The sequence below is a fragment of the Meriones unguiculatus genome, chromosome 1, assembly GCF_030254825.1.
Source record: "Meriones unguiculatus strain TT.TT164.6M chromosome 1, Bangor_MerUng_6.1, whole genome shotgun sequence".
NCBI classification, from domain to species: Eukaryota; Metazoa; Chordata; class Mammalia; order Rodentia; family Muridae; genus Meriones; species Meriones unguiculatus.
This window is the reverse complement of record NC_083349.1, coordinates 43260671-43281263: the sequence shown is the minus strand read 5'-3', so window position 1 is coordinate 43281263 and position 20593 is coordinate 43260671. Positions and strand designations below refer to the sequence as shown.

General features: G+C 43.7%; 1 protein-coding gene across 8 annotated transcripts in view; it reads right to left on the bottom strand.

The window, feature by feature from the left end:
• Positions 1-7719: 7719 nt before the first annotated feature.
• The window catches only part of Smarca2 (SWI/SNF related, matrix associated, actin dependent regulator of chromatin, subfamily a, member 2), a 166382-nt gene continuing 153508 nt past the window's right edge, over positions 7720-20593 (bottom strand). For all 8 annotated transcript variants that reach the window (XM_021627514.2, XM_021627548.2, XM_021627530.2 and 5 more), the window contains 5 exons: positions 14766-14871; positions 14213-14314; positions 11685-11817; positions 9766-9908; positions 7720-8716 (listed from right to left, as the gene is read on the bottom strand). In XM_021627514.2, coding sequence (XP_021483189.1) covers positions 8681-8716; positions 9766-9908; positions 11685-11817; positions 14213-14314; positions 14766-14871 — 520 coding nt within the window. In that variant the 3' untranslated portion in view covers positions 7720-8680. The remainder of the gene's footprint in view (positions 8717-9765; positions 9909-11684; positions 11818-14212; positions 14315-14765; positions 14872-20593) is intronic.

The window sequence follows — 20593 nt, the reverse complement described above, 5'->3', positions numbered from 1 at the left end:
CATCCATTTGTTCCTGTGTTTGCCATATGATGTAGCAATCTTATTCTTCAGTACTCACCTACTGGAACAAAGCATGGCCACACAAAAGCCTCCATGGCATTGTTGAGAGCAGCCTTAGCTACTCAGCCATCAACTGGTGAGCAGATACACAGGTTGAGGACTATTCGCTATGAAACACTTCTTGGCAATAACAAGGCATGAAAATAGTACAACATGAAGGAATCTCAAAAACATTAATGGAAAAAAAACCCTCAGAGGACTTTACAATGTATAATTCTTTTTATAGGTGAAGCCAGAAAAGGCAAAATAAAGGCGAGAGATTAAAAAAGTAGGCGAGTAGCTGTTTGGCTGATGGTCAGAAGGTAGAGGCTGATGACAAATGATGCTGAGACAGCTTTTGGGAGTGAGAACAATGCTCGGAACAGCTTCTGTTGTCTTGCTTTGTGAGACAGGACCTCGTGCAGCCCCAGCTGGCCTCGAGCTGGGTAGCAGAGCCTTGAACAGCTGATCTTCATCTTCCTGCCTCCCCTGAAATTACAGGCAGGTGCTGTCATGCCCAGCTTTAATACCCCGATTCTTGAAGCGTTCACACCCAGTATGAAAACCTCTCTGTTAAAATGGGCAAATGTGCTGTAGGTTTATAAACTAGTAAATCTGGGACAAAGGTTCATGAACAGCAGTATACAGAAGGTAAATTCGAATTTAAATCACAATTTTCTTTTCCTTCACTAGGCCTCAATCCTCTTTATCCCGGGGGTTTTCTTCTGATATTAAATTGATGCCTGCCGGGAAGTCACCCTCCCCTTTCAAACGTCTTCATGTTTGAAATGAGTTTCTTGTGGATGGCGTTGTTTCTTGGCTCACTGAGTCTCTGCCATTTCATTTGGTATATATATATCTAGAGCATTGCCATTCAAAGTGAGGGTAGTCATACTTGAAATTAATAATTAATACTGTTTTATAGCCTTGTCTTTTCTTTATTGTCTTCTACACTTCCTGACCCCTGTATGTTAAGTCTTTTTATATGATTTCATTTTTTTTTATTCCTTATCAAACCAATTACACTTTGATTTCCGCATCCGGACCATCAACTCCAGGGCTTTATATGTGTTACGCAGGCACCCTGCCACTCAGCTCCTTCTCGTCCCTTAGACTTCTAAAAGCTTATTTAGTAATTATCTTAGGGATGGCAATACTCAGATCCAGCGGTAGGCAGGTCTCCTTTTGCAAGGGAAGGGCCAGTGCATGCAGCGAGGTCTTCCCAGCTCTTCCCAGCTCTTCCCAGACCTTGGAGCAATTTGTCCTGCATCCCTTTTGTCCACACACTATGATCGTCAGATATGCTGATGTTCCTCTTTTGCAAAAGCTGTCTTGGTAGATTAATTAGGGATAAGAGAAGTCAAATTTTTCATCCTCTTCTAAGGCTGCTCTTCGGTGTTCTTTGAATTTCTTCTTGAGAGGCATATAACAACCATGCATATTTGAGGGGGTAAAATGTGACATTTTGATATGCTCTGATATGTGTTGTGTATTGAAGATCCAGGACAGTATGACCACACCTCATTTTTAAGATGAGAACATTTAGTCTATTTTAGCCATCCACTCTTCACTGTTAACTACCGATACCCTGGCTGTGTAATAGAACTGATAGAATAGAAAATTCAATCATCACCTCTCCTCCCCCTCCTCCTTTACCCTCTGCTACTAGTTTACTCTCAACTTGTGCTGTCAAATTTATTTATTTATTTATTTGGTTGTTTATTTATTTATTTATTTCTACCTGCATGGCTTTCAGTGAATGTAATGCCCACCAAACTTAACACTGTTACATTTTATGCCTTAACTGTAGATAAAGAATGGGTGGATCATGTAATATATTCTTTATCCATTCGAAATGAGCAATGAAGCAGGTTTAGATACTGATGTTCATAAGCAGTGCAGGTGTCTCTCTGTACACTGATATCATTGCCTTTGGTTACACACATATATTCGGTACTTATTTGAACTCTTGGGAGACCCTGGCACCAACTTTTCATAATGGCTTCACTAACTTGGACTCTGGCAAGACTGTATAAGTGCTGTTTAGAACAGCTGTCTCAGCTGGTGAAAGGCAGTAGCTCACTGAGGTTTTGTCTTTCTCTGATTGCTTAAGTGATGTCAGACACTGCCTAGCGCCGTTAGCCATTTCCAGATCTTCTGAGAGATTATCTGTGTAGACCTCAAGCCTGTTTCAAATCAGATGGGGTGGGCAGGTTACTGAGTATATTATGTATTTTGAATAGTAATCCTTTTTCAGACACATACTTTACAAACACAGTTCTGTTCTCTAGGCTCCCTCTGCGCTCTTTTATCTTATTCTGCAGAAACCATTCCAGTTTGCAGCATATAGTCCCATTTGTCTTGTTTGCCTTTGTTTTCTACATTATGAGGATTAAACTTACTTTTTGTCTAGCTCAAGGTTACGAAACTCCCCTCGGCTGTCTTTCAGTCAGTTCCAACTCCTCTTTGTTTATGTGAGAGAGAGGCCTATTCCATTCCTCTGCATGTGGAAAATGCCGTTTATTTCTTTTTTTAAACTATAAACTTTAAATTAGCTTACGAAGCAACCAGTTTCCACCCATACTTCATTTGGCTTGATCCCTTCCTGTCCTCTCCCTTCCCTGCCTTCTCTTTCCTACTCTGTCCTTTAGCCCCCTCTGCTCTCTCTTCCTCGTTGCTCTCCTGTCTTCTCTGCCCTCCCTTAGAGTCTTTCTTCTAGTTTTTGACCTTTGCCTCTCTCTTCTCCTACCAGGCTACAGACTTACCAGAGGCTAAGATCTGTGTATGAGAGAGAACATATGGTCTGAGCCTGGGTTACCTCACTTAATGTTTTCCAAATTCATACATTTTTCCTGTAAATCTCATTTTTTTCTGTATTAATAAATAAAATCCCAGTGTATATATGTGCCACATTTTCATTATCTATTCTTCAGTTGATGGCGATCTAAGCTGGCTTCATTTCTTGCCTCTGTGAAAAGACCTGTGAAGACCTTAAGTGTGTCCACGTCATAGGATGTGGGCACATGCCCAGGAGTGCCAATGGTTTTCATTAAAGAGACTTTCTCCCACTGCATGTTTTTGTCACTTTTGTCATGTATCTATTGACAGAAAGGAGTATGGAGATTTTTCAAAAAGACTTTCAGTTTGATAGATCATGTATTGTTTTTATGCCGGTACCATGATTTTTGCTTTTTATAGCATTTTGGTATATTTTGAAGCTAGGAAGTTCTGTCTCCAGTTTGTTTGCTTTGGCTACTCTTTTGTGGCTTCATATGAATCTGAAGATTTATTTTTCTATGTTCTGTAAAAATGTCATTGGTATTTGGTAGGGACTGGATCCAACATATCTTTGGGAATCTTTCTTCATACAGATCAGTCTCTCTCTGCCTTTTATTTCTTTGTTCCTAAAGGATCTTTAACAATTCTTGCAAGATGGGCCCACTCACGATAAAAACAAAATCTCTCAATTTTATGAGAAGCTATAGAAAACCAAAGATAAAAACAATCTAAGAAATTAGAAATATAGTTAAGAGTGAGTATACTTTATTTCTCCCCTTCTCCCTTTCTGAGACAGGGTCTCACTATGTAACCCAGGCTGGCCTTTAACTCAAACTTCTTCTGTTTTGGCTTCCAAATGTTCCTTCACTTTTGCAGAATAGTCTTCTATAGGTTTAAAATACTATGTTGATAGGGGCTTTGTGTGTGTGTGTGTGTGTGTGTGTGTGTGTGTAATAGTCTCACCATAGGCCCAGACTGTGATGGCAATCCTTCTGCCTCTACCTCCCTAATGCTGAGCCTGACATACTAGGCCTGTATATTCAAACAAGCACTTTAGCTGGCTGCAGCGCTAACAAATTTCAAAGAAACAGATTGGTTCTTTCCTCCAAGTTATCTGTGTAGCAAGAATGACTGTTCACATAAAATTCTTGTGGGGAAAAAAAAAGACTGTACCTGCTAACGGAGGCTCTGTCAATACGTTTCCGCTAAGTAAACCAAAGATATTTCCCCTAAGTATCAGACCGTATTGGCCTGAATGAGGCTGAACTTTGGCACAAATGAAGACTGCTGCCTGTCACAGACATGACAGGAAAGCTAGTGAGAGAGGAAAACCTTCAGCCTGTTCATCTGTTCTCACCTACACTGACTTTCTTTTCACTGGAATGGTAGTGTGCTGGGTGTTCACACTGGAGACAGGTGTAGAAATCGAGATGAATGTGGCCACACTCAGCTCCCCACAAATGAATTCACAGAAACTTGCCTGCAATCTGATAGATTTAGATTTGTGGTTTTAACCTGCCAGGGAAGGCATGTTGGATTCCAGGGCTCACCGAGATGTTCTGCTGGAGTGGGTCTCAGATGAACCCGAGTCTCAAGTGATGCTGGTTATGTCCATCCAGGAAACGACACTTTGTGAAACAGTACTTTTCAAACCATGGATGCTTGATGAGCCTTGACAACAGTGGATCTCAACCTTGTGGGTCATCACCTCTTTGGGGTCACATATCAGATATCCTCTCTATCAGATGCTATAATTCATAATAATAGCAAAATTATAGGGTCACAGCATTAGGAAGATTGAGAACCACTGCTTTACAAACTACTTAATTCTATAAATCTTTCTGGTATTCTTTAATGTCACAAGTTATTTTTTTCCTAAATAGTGGAAACCTTTAATAAAAAAGCTGAATATGAACTACAAGATTAGAATTATAGACAACTCACTCCCTATTTTGCAGATGATACCAAAACTCAAGTATGTATGGGGCAAAGCCAGGAACAATCCACACATTTGATTGTAAATCCGGATTATGATCTCGTTTTTTTTTTTTAATTTTTCTTTTATTTTTATTAATTACACTTTATTCACTTTGTATCCCAGCTGTAGCCTCCTTCCCCATCCCCTCCCAATCCTATCCCCCTCTCTCCCTCCTCTTCTCCTATATCCCTCCCCCAGTCCAATGATAGGGAAGGTACTCCTCCCCTTACCTCTGATCCTAGTGTATAAGGTCTCATCAGGACTGGCTTCATCGTCTTCCTCTGTGGACTGGTAAGGCTGCTCCCCCCTCGGGTGGAGGTGATCAAAGATCCAGCCAATGAGTTCATGTCAGAGATGCTCCTTGCTCCTATTACTGGGGAAACCTCTTGTACACTGAGTTGCCATGGGCTACATCTGTGCAGGGGTTCCAGGTTATCTCCATGCATGGTCCATGTTTGGAGTATCAGTTTCACAAAAGACCCCTATGACATTTTTGGTTCTGTTGCTCTCCTGTGAAGCTCCTGTCCCCTCCAGGTCTTTCTTTCTCTTCCCTTCTTTCATAAGATTCCCTGCACTCTGCCTGAAGTTTGGCTATGAGTCTCAGCATATGTTTTGATACACTGCTGGGTAAAACATACTTAAGAAAAAGTTTTCAAACAGGATGCCTTAAAAGACCCTCCTAGCCATACCTGCTACAATGCACACACTGCTTAATTTTCTACATACACTAGTGGTCCCATAGAAGGAGCTGGCAATATTGTTGCCATCTGTTTTCCTAAGCATAATCTATAATATCCACATAGCGAGGATCATGTGACAGTGTTTCTCTAAAAACATTGTGCTGTTGAAGGATATATGGCCATATCTGGCCCAGTTTTTATATATACCAGCATATCTATTTCATTCTAAAAGGCAGACCTATGAAAATCACCTCATTTGGGACCACGCAATCCATGCTCTAAGCTCAGGTCTTACTTAACTCAGGTTGAGACGGCCGAGGTATGTTGCCAAGCCAGGAGCGCAGAGGATACTGAAACCCTCTCTGGGGCACTTAGCTAAGAGGTCAAGCTGTGGCAAGGCTCTCAGCATGTGCCCCTGGAAGGGTAGCTCTGAGGTTTCCACGAGGGAAGTGCTGAGGCACGTCTCCACACAATGTACACCTGGAGAGCCTACAGTAGCTCTTCTTTCCCACAGGAAACACATCCTGAGTCCCCCTGAAACCATCATTAGTACTGATGTTGACACAAAGGGTCCACTCTGTAAGGGCATATAGAGTGCAGTTTATAAAGCAGGCAGAGGAAGGCTTAACGGTAACTAGTAGGAAATAGTACAGGGAGGACATTATTTCAGTGTAGTTCGGATTGAATATCCTTAAGGCTTCTGTCTTAAAAGTTTCCATTTCTTCAGGAAGGTCTTTTATTTTGGGGGAAGGGGATGGGTTAGCCATAGCTTGAGCAGGTGGCAGCTAGCATGAAGTCTTGAGGTCACTGGTGACATGATTCTGAAGGAAACTGTGGCCCCGGTCCCTTCTCTTGCTCTTAGGCATTTCCCTGTGCTGTGCAGCCTTGGCCAGAACAATGGGGTGAACTGACTGTAGTCTGGAAGTTCCAGAAGTGTGAACTGACAAAACTTTCCCTCTTTCTTTGTGAGTTAGTTATCTCATGTATTTGCTACTTTCAAAAACCAAAAACCCACACCATACTTAGCACTTCAGTTAGATCACGTGATGACATGGTGCCTATGAAAGAAGCTCAAGTGAGCGATGTGGAGTTAGAGTACTGTTGATCTTTTTAACCGGGAGTACAACAGTGCTGTGAGTTGATCTGCTGACTAGCGGATGGGTAGTACATACAGCATGGAGATGGTGGACAAAGGGATGCTTCATGTACTGGGCAGGCCAAGTGTGATGGTTCAGGGAGAACAGGCCAGCAGCAAATGCAGCAGCAGCAGGAGTGAAGCATACCCTTCACACAGAGAAGGCTTGAACCATAAAAACAATGGTTTGGATAGCTTTTACCAGCAAGGCCTCTGAAGCCAAGAAAAGCACAGAAAATACAGAAATGAAAGCAGAGGGGAAAGGCACTGTTTTCTTTGAACGGATACTAAATGGTCTCATGAAACTTAATATGGCTCCTCTTTGAAGTCTCCAGTCCTACTGCAGAAAGAAAATCCTACGAGCAAACCAAGAGAAGAAATACAATACTCCAGGGTGCTCAGAGTAACTGGAAAAGCAGACCAGAGTTGACAGGAAGATGAAGCTTTTTAAGGCTGTGCTCTGATACCGCGCTGGAAATCCGAGCGAGCGCAATCTCAGGAGCCTCAACTGATCCCCAGGAAAAATGTTCACCCTCTTGTTAGTGGTACAGGAAACTTCCATTTTCAACTCTGCCAGCAGGTCCTTGGAAGAGGGTACACTGATCTCTAGGCTGGCTTTTTGAGGATCTCCATTAACTACTAGAAAATGGACGTCCATCCCTTCCGCTGTGTCAGTGGAACTGTGGCCCACTGCTCTTAGATTAGTGCTACGTGTGTGACACTATGGATTAGTGCTACGTGTGTGACACTATGATTTACATCCTTGTGGCTTACTAAGACTGGGGGGAGTGCACACACACACACACACACACACACACACACACAACTGTTAAATCTCAGTGGGAGGCATATCTGGGTATATTCACTGAGCCAGTCCTTTACAAACCTACCTTTATAGATTGCCTGGCGAACAAACGACATTTAAGCCATGAGACAAAGCAGATTAGGGACACTGTGGTCTCTTCTGCCTTTCACATCACAGCTGCATCATTTCTGGAGCTGTGCCCTCTGCCATGTGATGTGTATAACCGGACCCTCTCCCTGTCTACAGTCCGCTGCCCCGTCAGTGGTTCGGTGCCCTAGGACCCACCAAAGAAGAGGCAACAGCATCCAGGGAAGTTATCGGTTTATTAGGAAAGTACCAACACCACATTCTTGGAAATTACTGGAATTTTATTTGCCTCAGGCGTATGACTTGCAACCAAAGACATTGTGCAAAGAAAGCAAAGATTAAGTACACTTCAGGGAGAAGGAGACCGCACACATGGGTAACAGGTGGACAAAAGAAGCCAGCCAGGACACTCTAGACACGGTAATATTCAATAGCGTTGTTGATAAAACGAGAACAAAAAAAAAATTCAGCAATGTTTACAGTAGACAGAAATCTCATACAAGTCAAAAAGCTTTTTTTTTTGTTCTTCAGATCATAGAGCATAAAATGGAAAAATGTATATGTAGGTGGTATCTAACTACTGTACATTTGTCACCTAGTAAAGTTGCTTATATGTACCACAGTGTTTAAAAAAAAAACAATACTGAAACAAATGAAAGTCTTGAAAATTGCCTGATGAAAAATAAAATAGCCAGTGGCTTTTACCAGCTCGTCCTGGTCATCGGCGCTGTGGAAGATAGAAACCTTCTCATCAGGACAGATGACGGAACCAAGCACATCAAACTGCTACCAAATTCGACCCACCTGTAGAAATATACTCTCCACCCACATCTTTTCCATCAAAAGCTTTTGCTTGTTTTTAATCTTTGAATCTTTGAGGCCCATTTGGTCACAATATGTTACAAATATTCTTGTGTGTGTGTGTGTGTGTGTGTGTGTGTGTGTATGTGTGTGTGTGTGCATGCGCGCACACACGAGTACGTGCACGCACTTTTTTTTTTTTTTTTTTACACCATGATATCATATGTTTGTCTGGCACTATCCTAAAGCTACTTCTAGATGACAATGAGGACGGAGAAATAACCCAGTGCCCAAGTGGCAAGTGAACTCACTGGGGAGGAGAGGAGAGAGGGGAAGAGACTGTCCAGCTCTGCCACGGGAGCTCAGCTCCGTGCCGCTCACTCGTCGTCAGTGCCACTCGCTTCTGACTGTTCCTGAAAGATAAGAGGTGGAGAGAGTGAGGGAAAGACAGACTCTGCCGCAGAGGCACGGGCGCCCTCAGTGCCCGAGTGGGGAATGTAGAAAGAGCAACCCCAAGGCAATGCCTGCTAGCCATGCTCGCTGTCTGCTGCGGCGATTTCCCAAGTTTATGGCTAACCAGTTCTATTTTTAGCTGAGACAAGAAAAAGATGAGGCATGGAATGTCTGCTCGCTGGTAAATCATCTCAAGAAATGATGGTGTTTTCAGTGTAACCCAAATACACGGAGCCTTACTCTAGAACATTCCAATCATGCTGGGGTAGCAATGTGTTGAAGGGAAATCAAACTCACATATACACTAAAATGGAAAATTGTCTTTCCAGAATTTAAACGGTGTAGGGGGTGGTTGTGTCCGGGAAGCCGGGCTGCTCTGGGAAATGAGTTAAAGGATGGGGGATTGGCCAAGTTTCTGTTGTTCTTCCAGGCCTTCAGGGACAACAGTGCAGGACTGAAGCTCCTGGTGTCTGAATTTAGGTGCCCCCCTCAGTCCTTCAGGACCTGGGGAGTACCCAGGACCCAAGCGATGTCCACGTGACCGGTGCTAATTTCAACATTAAATAACTCCTCAGATCAGAAGGTGCCTGGGTTGATAAAATGCTCCTTAACATTTTTCCTGATAAGAATAAAGCCTCTAGATATTTAATCTCAGGGCACCACAGCCAAAAAGTCTAACACCACAACACCTGGCCTCCTCAATCACCATTATTTCATCTGAGCTGCTGTATACTCACAGCAAGCTGGGTGCAAGAGATATAAAATATTAATCAGCCATGAAGAAAACTGTATTTGCACATACATGCACTAGAAGCTTGAGAGGGGGAATAGAAACCTATTGAGAAGCTTTTCATTTCTCTGGTGGCACACAGAGCTTTAGACTCTTTGTTCTAAATTTTGCAGCTCTGTTATCCTCAGCAAGACCACCTCACCAGGCCGCCCTCCCCTCAGTCTAAGGGAAGAGGAGTGTGAACCCCCAGACAGCCTCTGCTGGGGCCTGAACACTCACGTTCTCATCCTGCTCCTCATCGCTGTCAAAATCGCTCACAACAGGTTTGGCTTTGCCTCGATTTGGCCTTTTCTTGCCTTTCCCTGTGTCCCGGCCTTTCTCTTCTTTTTTATTGAGCTTGATTTTCACCTTCACAGATTTTGCTAGAGCAGAAACAGAGAGAGACCCCAGTGAGGATTCAAAGTCAGTAAAATTATTATCCTGCCCCACGGATAAGCAACCCAACTTCCCCACGGCTGGGGAGCCTCAATGGCACTCTTCAGCCTGCTGGCCTAGTTAATCACCCTTCCAAGTGCCAGCATGTCTCTATTCAGAAGGAGAGTGGCACAGTCACAGGGGACAAAGACCTCAGAGTAGGGGCTGGATCCTTTTCTTGGCTCCTGATGGCTGAGCAGGGCAGTTATCACATAAAAAAAAAATTTTTTTTTTGATATTAACTATTAACAAATCTTATAAAGGATTAAAAAAAAAGGATGATTTCACTGTGTACTCTAGTTAACTTAAAAATTCAAGAAATTTTGAGTAGTTTTTTTTTTTTTTTTTAATGTAGAAAAACACAAAATGGAAAGCAAAAGTGACAGCATGCTTCCTTTCCCCCATTTCATGGCTCTCTGGTGATTATTTTCAGGAAAAAAAAAAAAAGCATGGTTTATACCTGTAAATAAATTCTACAGACTGTCATACCAATGATTCAAATATGTATAGACATATGTACACAAGGAGACATTTGAAGTTTTATTTAGTGTGTACATGGACCTTCTGGCACACCCACTGTCCATGTTTTGCTTTCTACTTACACGTGGAAGACTGCCCTATGCATCATCTCACATGTGTAGCTTAATTCTTCTCAACCCTTGAAAAGTTCCTGCACACAATCTACTCCACAATTGCTTTAGCCAGTCCCCCAGTGATGTCAACAAAGAAGGCTACTGCCAAGCATGGCAGACAGAGGTAGCAAAAACAGGGGACATTCTAATGCTATCTGTCAAATGCACTGCCAGCAAGAGTCCAGCCATTTCTGCTCTTGCTCAGAAGAGTGCCAAGTGCTACACCCTCTAAGGAACTTCTGAAATAGGCCGCCCATAGCCACCACTCCAAGTATTTGAGGGTGAGGTCAGGAGAAGGTGGTTCTACCACACACGCCAATTTCCCCAGCATTTGTAGATCTCAAGACCGTAGATATTTCAGTAGAGGAGGGGGTTTAACCACTGCAGAAACAATATGTGAGACGAGACTGTCAATCTCTTGGGGAAATGTAGGAAAATACGCTCCTTGGGACAGTAAAATTAAGACATCTGATATTTTGTTCATGTTTTTAGATGTTAAGTGTGGAAACAGCTACAAAATAGCATAAAACTGGAACACATTTCTCAAAGTATTATAGATTATGGGGTTATACCATTTTATTTTTCACCTTCCAAGTCACCTACCCTAAGCAAAATTAATGAGTGATAAACCAAATGATGTTTGTGAAAGCATATCTCTATGCAGACCAAAATAAATAGGCGTTCTACGATGGTATCAGTTTGACCATTATTATGGAAAATCAGTGACTGTCTGAGTGTGGCCTGGGCCTGGCAGCACCTTGTGGGAACTTGTGAAACATCAGGGACAGGGCCTGGCCTCACTGATGAGGAGACACTGGGTTGGAGCGTAGCAATCTGTGCTCTTCATGCCCTGCAGATGTCAGTCTACAGTGCTAAGGAATGGCGGGTGGCTTGCACACCAGCGTTATCCCAACATCCAAAGGCAACACGGGCAGAATGTTCTCAGTGAAGCGTGGCAGCCCTGAGCTCTGTGGCTGGTGCCCTCAAATTTCAACAGTTGGGAAAACTGGACATGAGCAGGACAAGTATATGGCCTTTAGTACCTGTGGAAACAGCCCTAAAGGGAGGAAGGGCCAGATGCAAGGGGCTTACCCTCTGACTCTGATTCTTCTTCATCATCTTCCTCCTCCTCTTCATTACTTTCTTCCTCACTCTCTTCTTCTTTGGCAATTTTCTGCCGAGCACTCTTGAACACTGACTGTAGGACAATGGAGTCTTCGTAGATCTAAATGGCCAAAGCGTCGACTGTTAAAAACCATACACTGAGGCCTGCAGATTCACAATAGCTGTATATACCTCCTCAGACAACACATACACACACACACACACACACACACACACACACACACACACACGCTTTATTTTAAGAGATGCCACTACGGGCTTTCTTCCTCCAAGCGTACAGTTTGTGGCCATATAGGTGGACGACAGGAATCTTCCTCAATCACACATTAGTCACTGAGGTAAGACTTCTATTAGAGTTATAGGCTAGCTCCTAAACCCACCCAGATTCTGGGAGTCTGAACTGCTCCTCATACTTGCATGGCAAATGCTTTAAACACTGAGCCAGCTCACCAGGCTACCATTGACTCTTGTGAAAATGCAGAGGCAAAAGAGTGAATCCAAATACAGACACAAAGACACTCAAAGGAAGACCAAACACATTGAACTGAAGTTAAAAGAACGTGTCGGAGCAGACGGGTGCAGATAGCAGTCTCGTCTTTGACAACAACGAAAGCATTTTTTGTTTGTTTGTTTATTGTTGTTTTATTCTCTCTGTAACAGCTCTGGCTGTCCTGAATCTCACTATGTAGTCCAGGCTGGCCCCAAACTCAAGAGATCTGCCTGCCTCTGCCTCCTAAGTGCTGGGATAAAAGGAGTGTGCCACCACCACCACCACCACCACCACCACCACCACCACCACCACCACCACCAAGGGGCCAAAAAACAATATTTTAAACCACAGTTATTGAAATACTGTTCTTATTTAAATACTGTTCTCTTTAATTACTGTGGCAATACCGACAAAGGAGCCTTTCACGAGGTTGTTTCCCATCGGTGAGGTTCAGCACAGCAGTTCCCCTACCTGTACACAGTCCCTTGTGGTACTGAGAGAAACAGGAGGTCTAGACATAGACCTTCCCCTCAGGAAATTAAAACAGAACCAACTACATATACACAATCCAGCAATCTCACTTTTAGATATGTACCAAAATAATTAGAAGCAGAGTCTTGAGGAAATAATATCCATGTTCCTTAGAGGCAACCTTAGCCAAGAAGGTCTGTAGACAGGTGAGCAGCTGAAGAAAGCATGGTAGATGCGGTGACTAGGATTCAGCCTTTGGGAGGAAGGACCTCCCATCACCCGCTACAATACAGAAGAACCCTAGGAAGCCACTTGTCAAAAGACAGACATAAAGTGATCCCACTTATGTAGTCCAACCCCCACAAGGTCGAGGGTGGTTATAGGAACTGGGGTAAGCTCAAGGGTTGTTACAGGTGTAGGGTGTCATCGTTTGCCAGAGACCTGTTAGATACCTATAGAGCAGCCTTGACACTACTGAACTGCATCCTTAAAAATAGTCATGGGTGACACTGATGTTGTTGTCTTTGTGCCACAGCTCAAAAGCGGTGTATAAATGAATGGCCTTTGTGCTCCTGAATTTGAGATTTTTGTTGTAAAGATGACCCACAGAGCCAATCCCAGCACCCGGGAAGCAGAGGCTGGCAGATCTCTGTGAGTTCAAGACCAGCCTGGTCTGTGGACTGATTTCTAGGACAGCCAGTGCTACACAGAGAAACCTGTCTTAAAAAAAAAAAAAAAAGGCCCATACACGGTATGAGGCCAGCGGGGGAAACTGGGACAACATCTGCCAGAGGTCTGAGTTGACAAGTCAGGGTGAGGATGAGCTGGCCAGGGGTGAGACACGAGTGAGAAAGAGAAAGGCAGGAGGCCCAGGTGCAGAAATGTGTTGGAGCCTCACTGTCATTCCTGGCTGTGGAAGTAGACTCCGCTAGGCTACATGCTACACGCAGGGTCTCTGTGTGACCTGACCTGTCCTGTTTCTTCTTTTTTGCCAGATATGGGAACACCAGGCCAGAAGGATGAGAAAGGAAAAAAAAAAAAAAATCAGTTACCACCAACAGTAAGTGGAACTGAGCTGTAATTAAGGTGGAAGTGTCCTCCTTATGCTTGTAAGTTCCGTGTTACTTACAGTGACTTCCTATGGAGAAGGGGACTTAAAGAATTTTTCTTTTTTTAAAAACCAATAGTTTGAGGCTCCTTCCTATTCCCTTTTAAGTCGTTGTGCTTAGAACTGCTGGCAGAAGGTAGTGATCATCAGAGATGGTACCCAGCCTTTCAGCATTACCTTCAACAGCTTGCTTGAGTTTCTCCTCTAACAGGAAGCCAAGCCTGGAAGGAACTGTGAGTAGAAGGCTACCCAGCTATGGCACAAACCCTCCCTTTATTCACACAGGCAGCAGAAAACATACCTTCTGGTTTTCAGTCTTCTTACTGGGGAGGAAGCAATGATTCAGAGAGCAGAAATGAAATGCTTCACTTGCAAGAACCTAAGCATGGTTCAGGTTAGACGCGTCTCAGACAACGTGACACATACCTGGGACCCCTCCAGGTTGAACGTCTGTGCATTGTGACAGAGAAGCATGACATCTTTCTCCAGATCACCCAGGCTCCGGTACTTATGATTTCGGATTCTTTCCTGGTGGGAATTTTGAACACAACAGAAGAGGAATATATAACTGTCCTTACTTGTTCAAGAAAGCCCAGATTTTCCCCTTGTCTTCACAGCATTCAGCCTTGTTGAGTGGGGAGGGGGAGTGTACAACCCCAAGGGGGTGTCACTGACCAAGACCCCCCTCCCACCTGTGTTCTGTAGGGTGGGCAGGAAGTGCACAGAATGGGAAATGAGTGGCAATGGAGGGGAGGAAGGTCCTCAGTAACATGCAATGTATACAGTCTGAGCTTTCAATGATCAAATAACATGCATGGAAAGGATCAATGGTATCCCATCCCCACCTTTCCTGGTCAAGCCTTGGATAGGTGAGGGGTTAGCAACGGGAGGCCACTACCCCAGCCCCGCCTAGAATCACTCCAGAGCATCCATGCATCTCCTTTGTGTACTCGAAGAAGAACAGTGAATGGGTATCTACCTTTATCTTTTTGAAATCCACTGGCTTCCTAATTAATTCATAGTATTCTGGTAACTCTTTCCTGGAAGGTAACTGAATGAAGACTTCACTGAGCTGTCGCCCTGAACTGCAGGATGAGGGAGACAAACAGAAACAAAGCAGATGAAGCACTCCTCAGGGAGAGGGTCATTTCAGAGACTGTCAACAGAACAAAAGAGGTCCCACGCATCCAGGCATGGGGGCTCTGTACGAGCAGGAAAAGCCCACCATGGCTCTGGGGGCTGGTGCCCCGTGTACCGGCTTCAATCACATGAAAGCACAATTACGTCCCCGTTTCTGTCACACGCACACAATGTGGCAAGTACCCTGTGGATTCCCCTGTCAGGAGCTAATCTCTTTTCATCATGACGGAAATATTTAAAATAACGAATTGAGCCCCAAGTCCCATTTTAAATGAATAACAGGGCTGGCTGAAAGAAAGCACATAGACATGACTCCCATGTTCCTTTTGTCTTCAGATCCACTGTATATTTAGAAAATATGTTAAAATATACAGAGTGATGCAAATGTGAAGCTGTTTTATGCTCCCCACAATCCTTTCTGTCCTCATTCCTTTCAGGGTTCTTCTATATGCTGCAAGCCCCTTCTGTGATCCTTTGCCGGAGGAGCCCCTTCACGTCCCCCAAATGCACTCATGTGTGTGGAGCAATTTGTGCAAAAAAAAAGAACAACTGCTAATGTCACATGTTTCTAGACTCTGAGCTGTGCCCTCCCCAAGTGCATGGTGGGTTTATTGAAAGCAGGTTTAGCAGAGAAATGCTTTAGCGTTTGTTTTTTTTTTCACTCGGAAGAACAGGCTGCAGAGCAACAAGCTTTTCACATCACTTAATGCTGGAAGCAGTCACGGTTAGAGGAACAAAGGAGGATAATTGAGGTTCAAGATCCCAATACCTGATTTGGCCTTCCTTCCTAAGTCAATAACAGCTTGTGATATATGGTCTAGTCGTTTTCCACAAAAACCCTACTGCCCTTATGATGCCATCTCCAGTTCCTTTGTGAAGCCAGAAACGTCAAAAGATAATGATAAATCCCTGGCATGTAAATTTTGGAAGGTGACTGCAACAGTGTTTGGGAATGCTCAGAGGCAGTGGCAAGGCATGAGTGACAATATGCTGTTTTAATCCACAGTCCCAGTTGTATAATTAAAAAATAATCATAATGACAGTTATCATAAAAGAGGCATGCGCAGTAACTCAAGTGGTTGCCTAGCAACCAGTGGGGGAAAAGCTGAAGTGCAAAGGGGCCTGCATAAATTAACCAACAATCCTCAGTCAAAGGATGGGCAAGTTTTTCGGCTATAGCGGGTCACTGTTTTGTTTTATTTTTAATGCTTAGAGGAGCCTTGTGAATACTAAAATTGGGCACAAACAAAAGAGGTTCAAAAATAAGACTATGGAATGCCAGGGAATTAGATTCTTGGATTACTGTGGCAAGAATCAAGGTGTTCTCTGACTCCTCCACCCCCTGCAGGCTGAGATATGTTTGTACGTCCATAATTTGCGTCGCAGAGTATATGCCACATTTTCTTGCTCACCATCAATCCCGACAAAATTGCTGGTGCATTTTTCTATTGTTTTGAAATTTATAAACTCATTTTACTTTTTTATTTTTTTAAAGAACATTTTAATGGCACCAAAAAGAAATCTATGTCCATAAACTGGCATCAATCCACATGGCAAACTGTACTGTATATGTCATGGCTTTAATACCTGACTCTCAGTGACATCATCAGTGTCATCATCGTCTATACTCCCAACAGATGGTGTCGTTTTTCTATTGACACATTACAAACACGTCTTTGCTCTCTGCACCTGTGATGGAGAGACTCCCGAGTTCACCTGTGGCCCTGGTGAAGTAAGAATTCAACCCCAGGGACGAGACCCCAAAATACACTAGGATGCCAAGAGAGTGCAAAGCCACAAAGGTCGCCTGTGCCTGCCTTCTCTAGCCTGTCAAACCTGTAGCCCCTAGGTCCACTGAAGAGACAAGTCCCGAGTCACCCATGCTCAAAAGAGAGCTGAATGTGCCCAGACTTGGTGTCAGTACTGTAAAAGGAGAACAAATACACCTTATTCTACCAAAAAAAAAAAAAAAAAAAAGGGTTCACTGGCCTAAACACTCACTCTTGCTTTCCCTCCCCCTACTCCATCCCAAAGAGATTGAAACACTATCTAAGGAAGCCATCTAAGGAAGGTGCTTCCACTTTTCTGTACACCCCTTAGTCTGGCCACTAAGCCCTCTAGAGTGCACCCATATGTTTCATTTGGTCTGCTGGTATCTTCTCAGCTCAGCCAAATAGCATCTCGCTCTTCAAAGCATTCTCATGTGTATGACTGCACATTTCTTATACTTGGTGCTGGAGGTGGCGAGATGGGGTCTACTCTATAAACCAAGGATGGCCAAGCCCGTGGCAATCCTCCTGCCTCAGCATCCCAAGGGCTAGGATTACAGGCGTAACTAGCCCTGGCTGAAATGCACCCCACTTCAAATGCTTCATGATCCTACCACAATCAGGACCCATTCTCCGTATGAATGGAGGACAGTCTCCTCAATATTAGTTGCATTTAAGTTTCTGCGCCTCACTTCTCAGAATTTTCTCTCCTTCCCACTGGGTGCCAACATTTTCTACAGTCAGATCTTACCCATCATCCTTTTCAGGGCAATTGCTATCATGGCAGCTGAGGGAGGAAAGATCAAGGTCTGGGCAGCAGGGGCTGACCCAGATAACGCTTAACTGGTAAGGACCTATAGAAAGCATCAGGGTGCCAGAACACTTCCTGAAGGACGCACAGCTAACCCCACAAACAAACAAACAAAATGAAGTCATTAAACAATGGACTAACTACAGAATGGTTTGGAGAAGGTGGTCTGGCTCTACTGAAGGCTTTATCTTCCCCTCGGTGTTTTTCATTATGTCATTTTATACAATTTAATACCTAAGTATAAATTATTAAAATGCACTGCTTCCTGTGGCAAAAGTGACACCCTCCCCAGACAGCTTTTACACCTATTTTGCACAGTGATCTACCTCATACTAGGATGTGTGACTGCAAAGATACAGGGCTGGTGGGGGATGAGGAGGATCTCCCTGAGCTCAGCACTTACAGGGGTGGGCAGCAAGCACTTTCCTGTCTACCAAGGTGAATGGACACAGGGGCTTGATGGCTGTGCCCTGTGAATGAAGAGAAGCACTATGCCCCAGCTGTCCATGAGGACTTCGAACTCAGGTGCATGTGTACACACTGCTGAGATTTAGTGCATTATGCTTCGTCTGGAAACCAGTTTATCCCCATTGCTTCTACAGTCCACAAGGCAAGGTTTCCCCATCTAACTCTGGATGGAGGCTGTACACAACATATACCCTACAGAAATAACAGCCTCACTTCGACTCAGTACTGCAGGAAACATGCTTTACACTAACTTGCTTAGGAATACCTTCCTTTAAAACAGTGGCTGCTGTGTCTTCCAAGGATTCCTTTTATGTCCAAAGCAGTAAGTCTGATACTAAATAAAGCTGAGCTTGTTTCCTTTATAATCCCCACCATCTCTGCCCTCCCCTGCCCCTTCTTGAGACAGTCTCATATATCCCAAACTGACCCAGTTTATTATGTAGTTGAGGCTGACCTTGAACTTTCTATCTTCTGAGTTCAAGGATTATGCACAGGTATGGTTAATGCATTACTAGGGACCAAGCTTAGGCTATGAGCATGCAAAAGAAATACCCTACCAACTATATATATATATATATATACACACACATATATATATACATATATATATATATTAATCAGCCAATAAATTTGCTCAGCTGACTATAACAGTTGTGAAAAAGAGGTAACTACCTACTTGAAGCCAAAATAAGTCTTGTTTACATTAAGCAACTATGGCTTACATCCTAAGAAAGTGAGGTTATGATTTAGAATAGTCACTCGGGGTTGGAGGGATCAGTAAGAAAAATTACTGCAGTCCTGAAGGTATCCTACAGGACTTCCTACAGGAAGTAATTTGGGAAGAAAACCTAGGAACTAGAATGGCATAGCATGGCAGGAGATGAGAAAATGCTGCTTTCCACCCAGGTCAGGTTCCTCAAGAATCTTCATACACAATACTGATAAACTCTCTCAAGCTCATGCCCACTCCCCAATTATCTAAGGTACCCTGGAATCCTGAGCCAGGTATGAAACAGGAGCCATGAGCATGCCAGTCACGAGTGAGATCTTTTGTTGGGGCCTCACGCTCACTGAGCAGTGACTGATACCCAAATCTGACCTCCCACGTTCTAATGGTGTAAGTGTGGGGTATCATTTTTTATCTGGTAGTTGGGCAGGTAGCCGTCAAAACTACCCCACATATCAAGAAAGAACACAGACATCTACACCACGTTCCTCAGTTATCAAGAAACAGAAGGCTGTACGCCCTCACTCGGCACGGCCACCTGACCTCACCCCCATCTCAAAACACTGACGCTCTGATGTACTGTTCTAATTATTATTGTCTTCTCTGGGTCAAAACAAAGAGAAAGATGAGAGGGCTGGCAGAGAGATGGCACAACACTAAGGACACATACTACCAAGCCTGATGACCTAGGTTTCATATCTAGGACCTGTAGGGTAGAAGGAAAGAACCAGTTCTCAGAAGTTGCCCTCTGACTTCCTCCTGTATACCTGGACACACAAAATATCTGTAAACGTAAAAGAAAAACAAAATAAGATGTATCAAGATAGTCATCATAGGATAACTTCAGGATGTTTGCCATCACAGAAAAGGCCGGTGGTAGGATGCTAAGGAGTCTAAAGCTGTGTAGTTTAAAAGAATGAAGAATGGGGAGGGGTGTATGTTATGGAATTAATACACATACACACACATACAAATACACAGAGGATATAAAACTCTAAATGTGACCCATCTCAAAAGTTTTGAAATAAGCACAGACGAAAGAGTTGAGAGGCGATGTGGGACAACTTCACACTGACAGGAACATATCCGGCAACAAGATTTATGAACCAAGGCAACTCTGAACCAGGTCATCCGTAAAGTGGGTCTCAACGCTTTGATCCAGCTATCTTGTTTGAAAATGTGCTATAGGTTAAGAATCACATCTTATTTGAGACCTAGCCAGCCCACAGAGGAAGAGGATCTAGGCAGTCCTGATGGGACCTGATAGGCTAGGGTCAGACAGTAAGGAAGGAGGATTTCCCCTATTGGTAGATTAGGGGAGGGCTATGAGGAAAGAGGGAGTAAGGGTGGGGCCAGGAGGAGATGAGGGAGGGGGCTACAGCTGGTGTACAAACTGAATAAATTGTAACAAATAATAACAAAGTTTTAAAAAGAACCCACATGTGTCAGGTGGTCAGCTTTGATTTCTATCAGATGAGCAGCAGGTCTCACTACTGACCCCTCTAAAGTTTTCTTCACGTTATATTTTCTATGGCCCTCAGCTCCCAATCCTCTTGCATCAGCCTCCCAAGATACCAGAATTACAGACACAGACCACCATGTCTGGCTCTTTCATTTTCTTGACAGGCATCTTGAGAATTTTTAGTAGCTTTACTACCTAGCACTCGACTTTTGGAAATATCGACAGAGGCCATTTAGTTCCCTACACTTTTTTCCCCCTCACTTGACATTTCATAATAGCAAGAAAAGGTATGAATTCTCACCTACCTCTGTCAGGCGTGACAGCTAAATGGCCTGCCAGCTCCCTGGCCTGCCAGCTCCTGTGCTTCACCACTTCCTCCTGGAGACCTGAGATGCTGTCCTTTCAAAATGTATGGATGGCCTGACCCTCC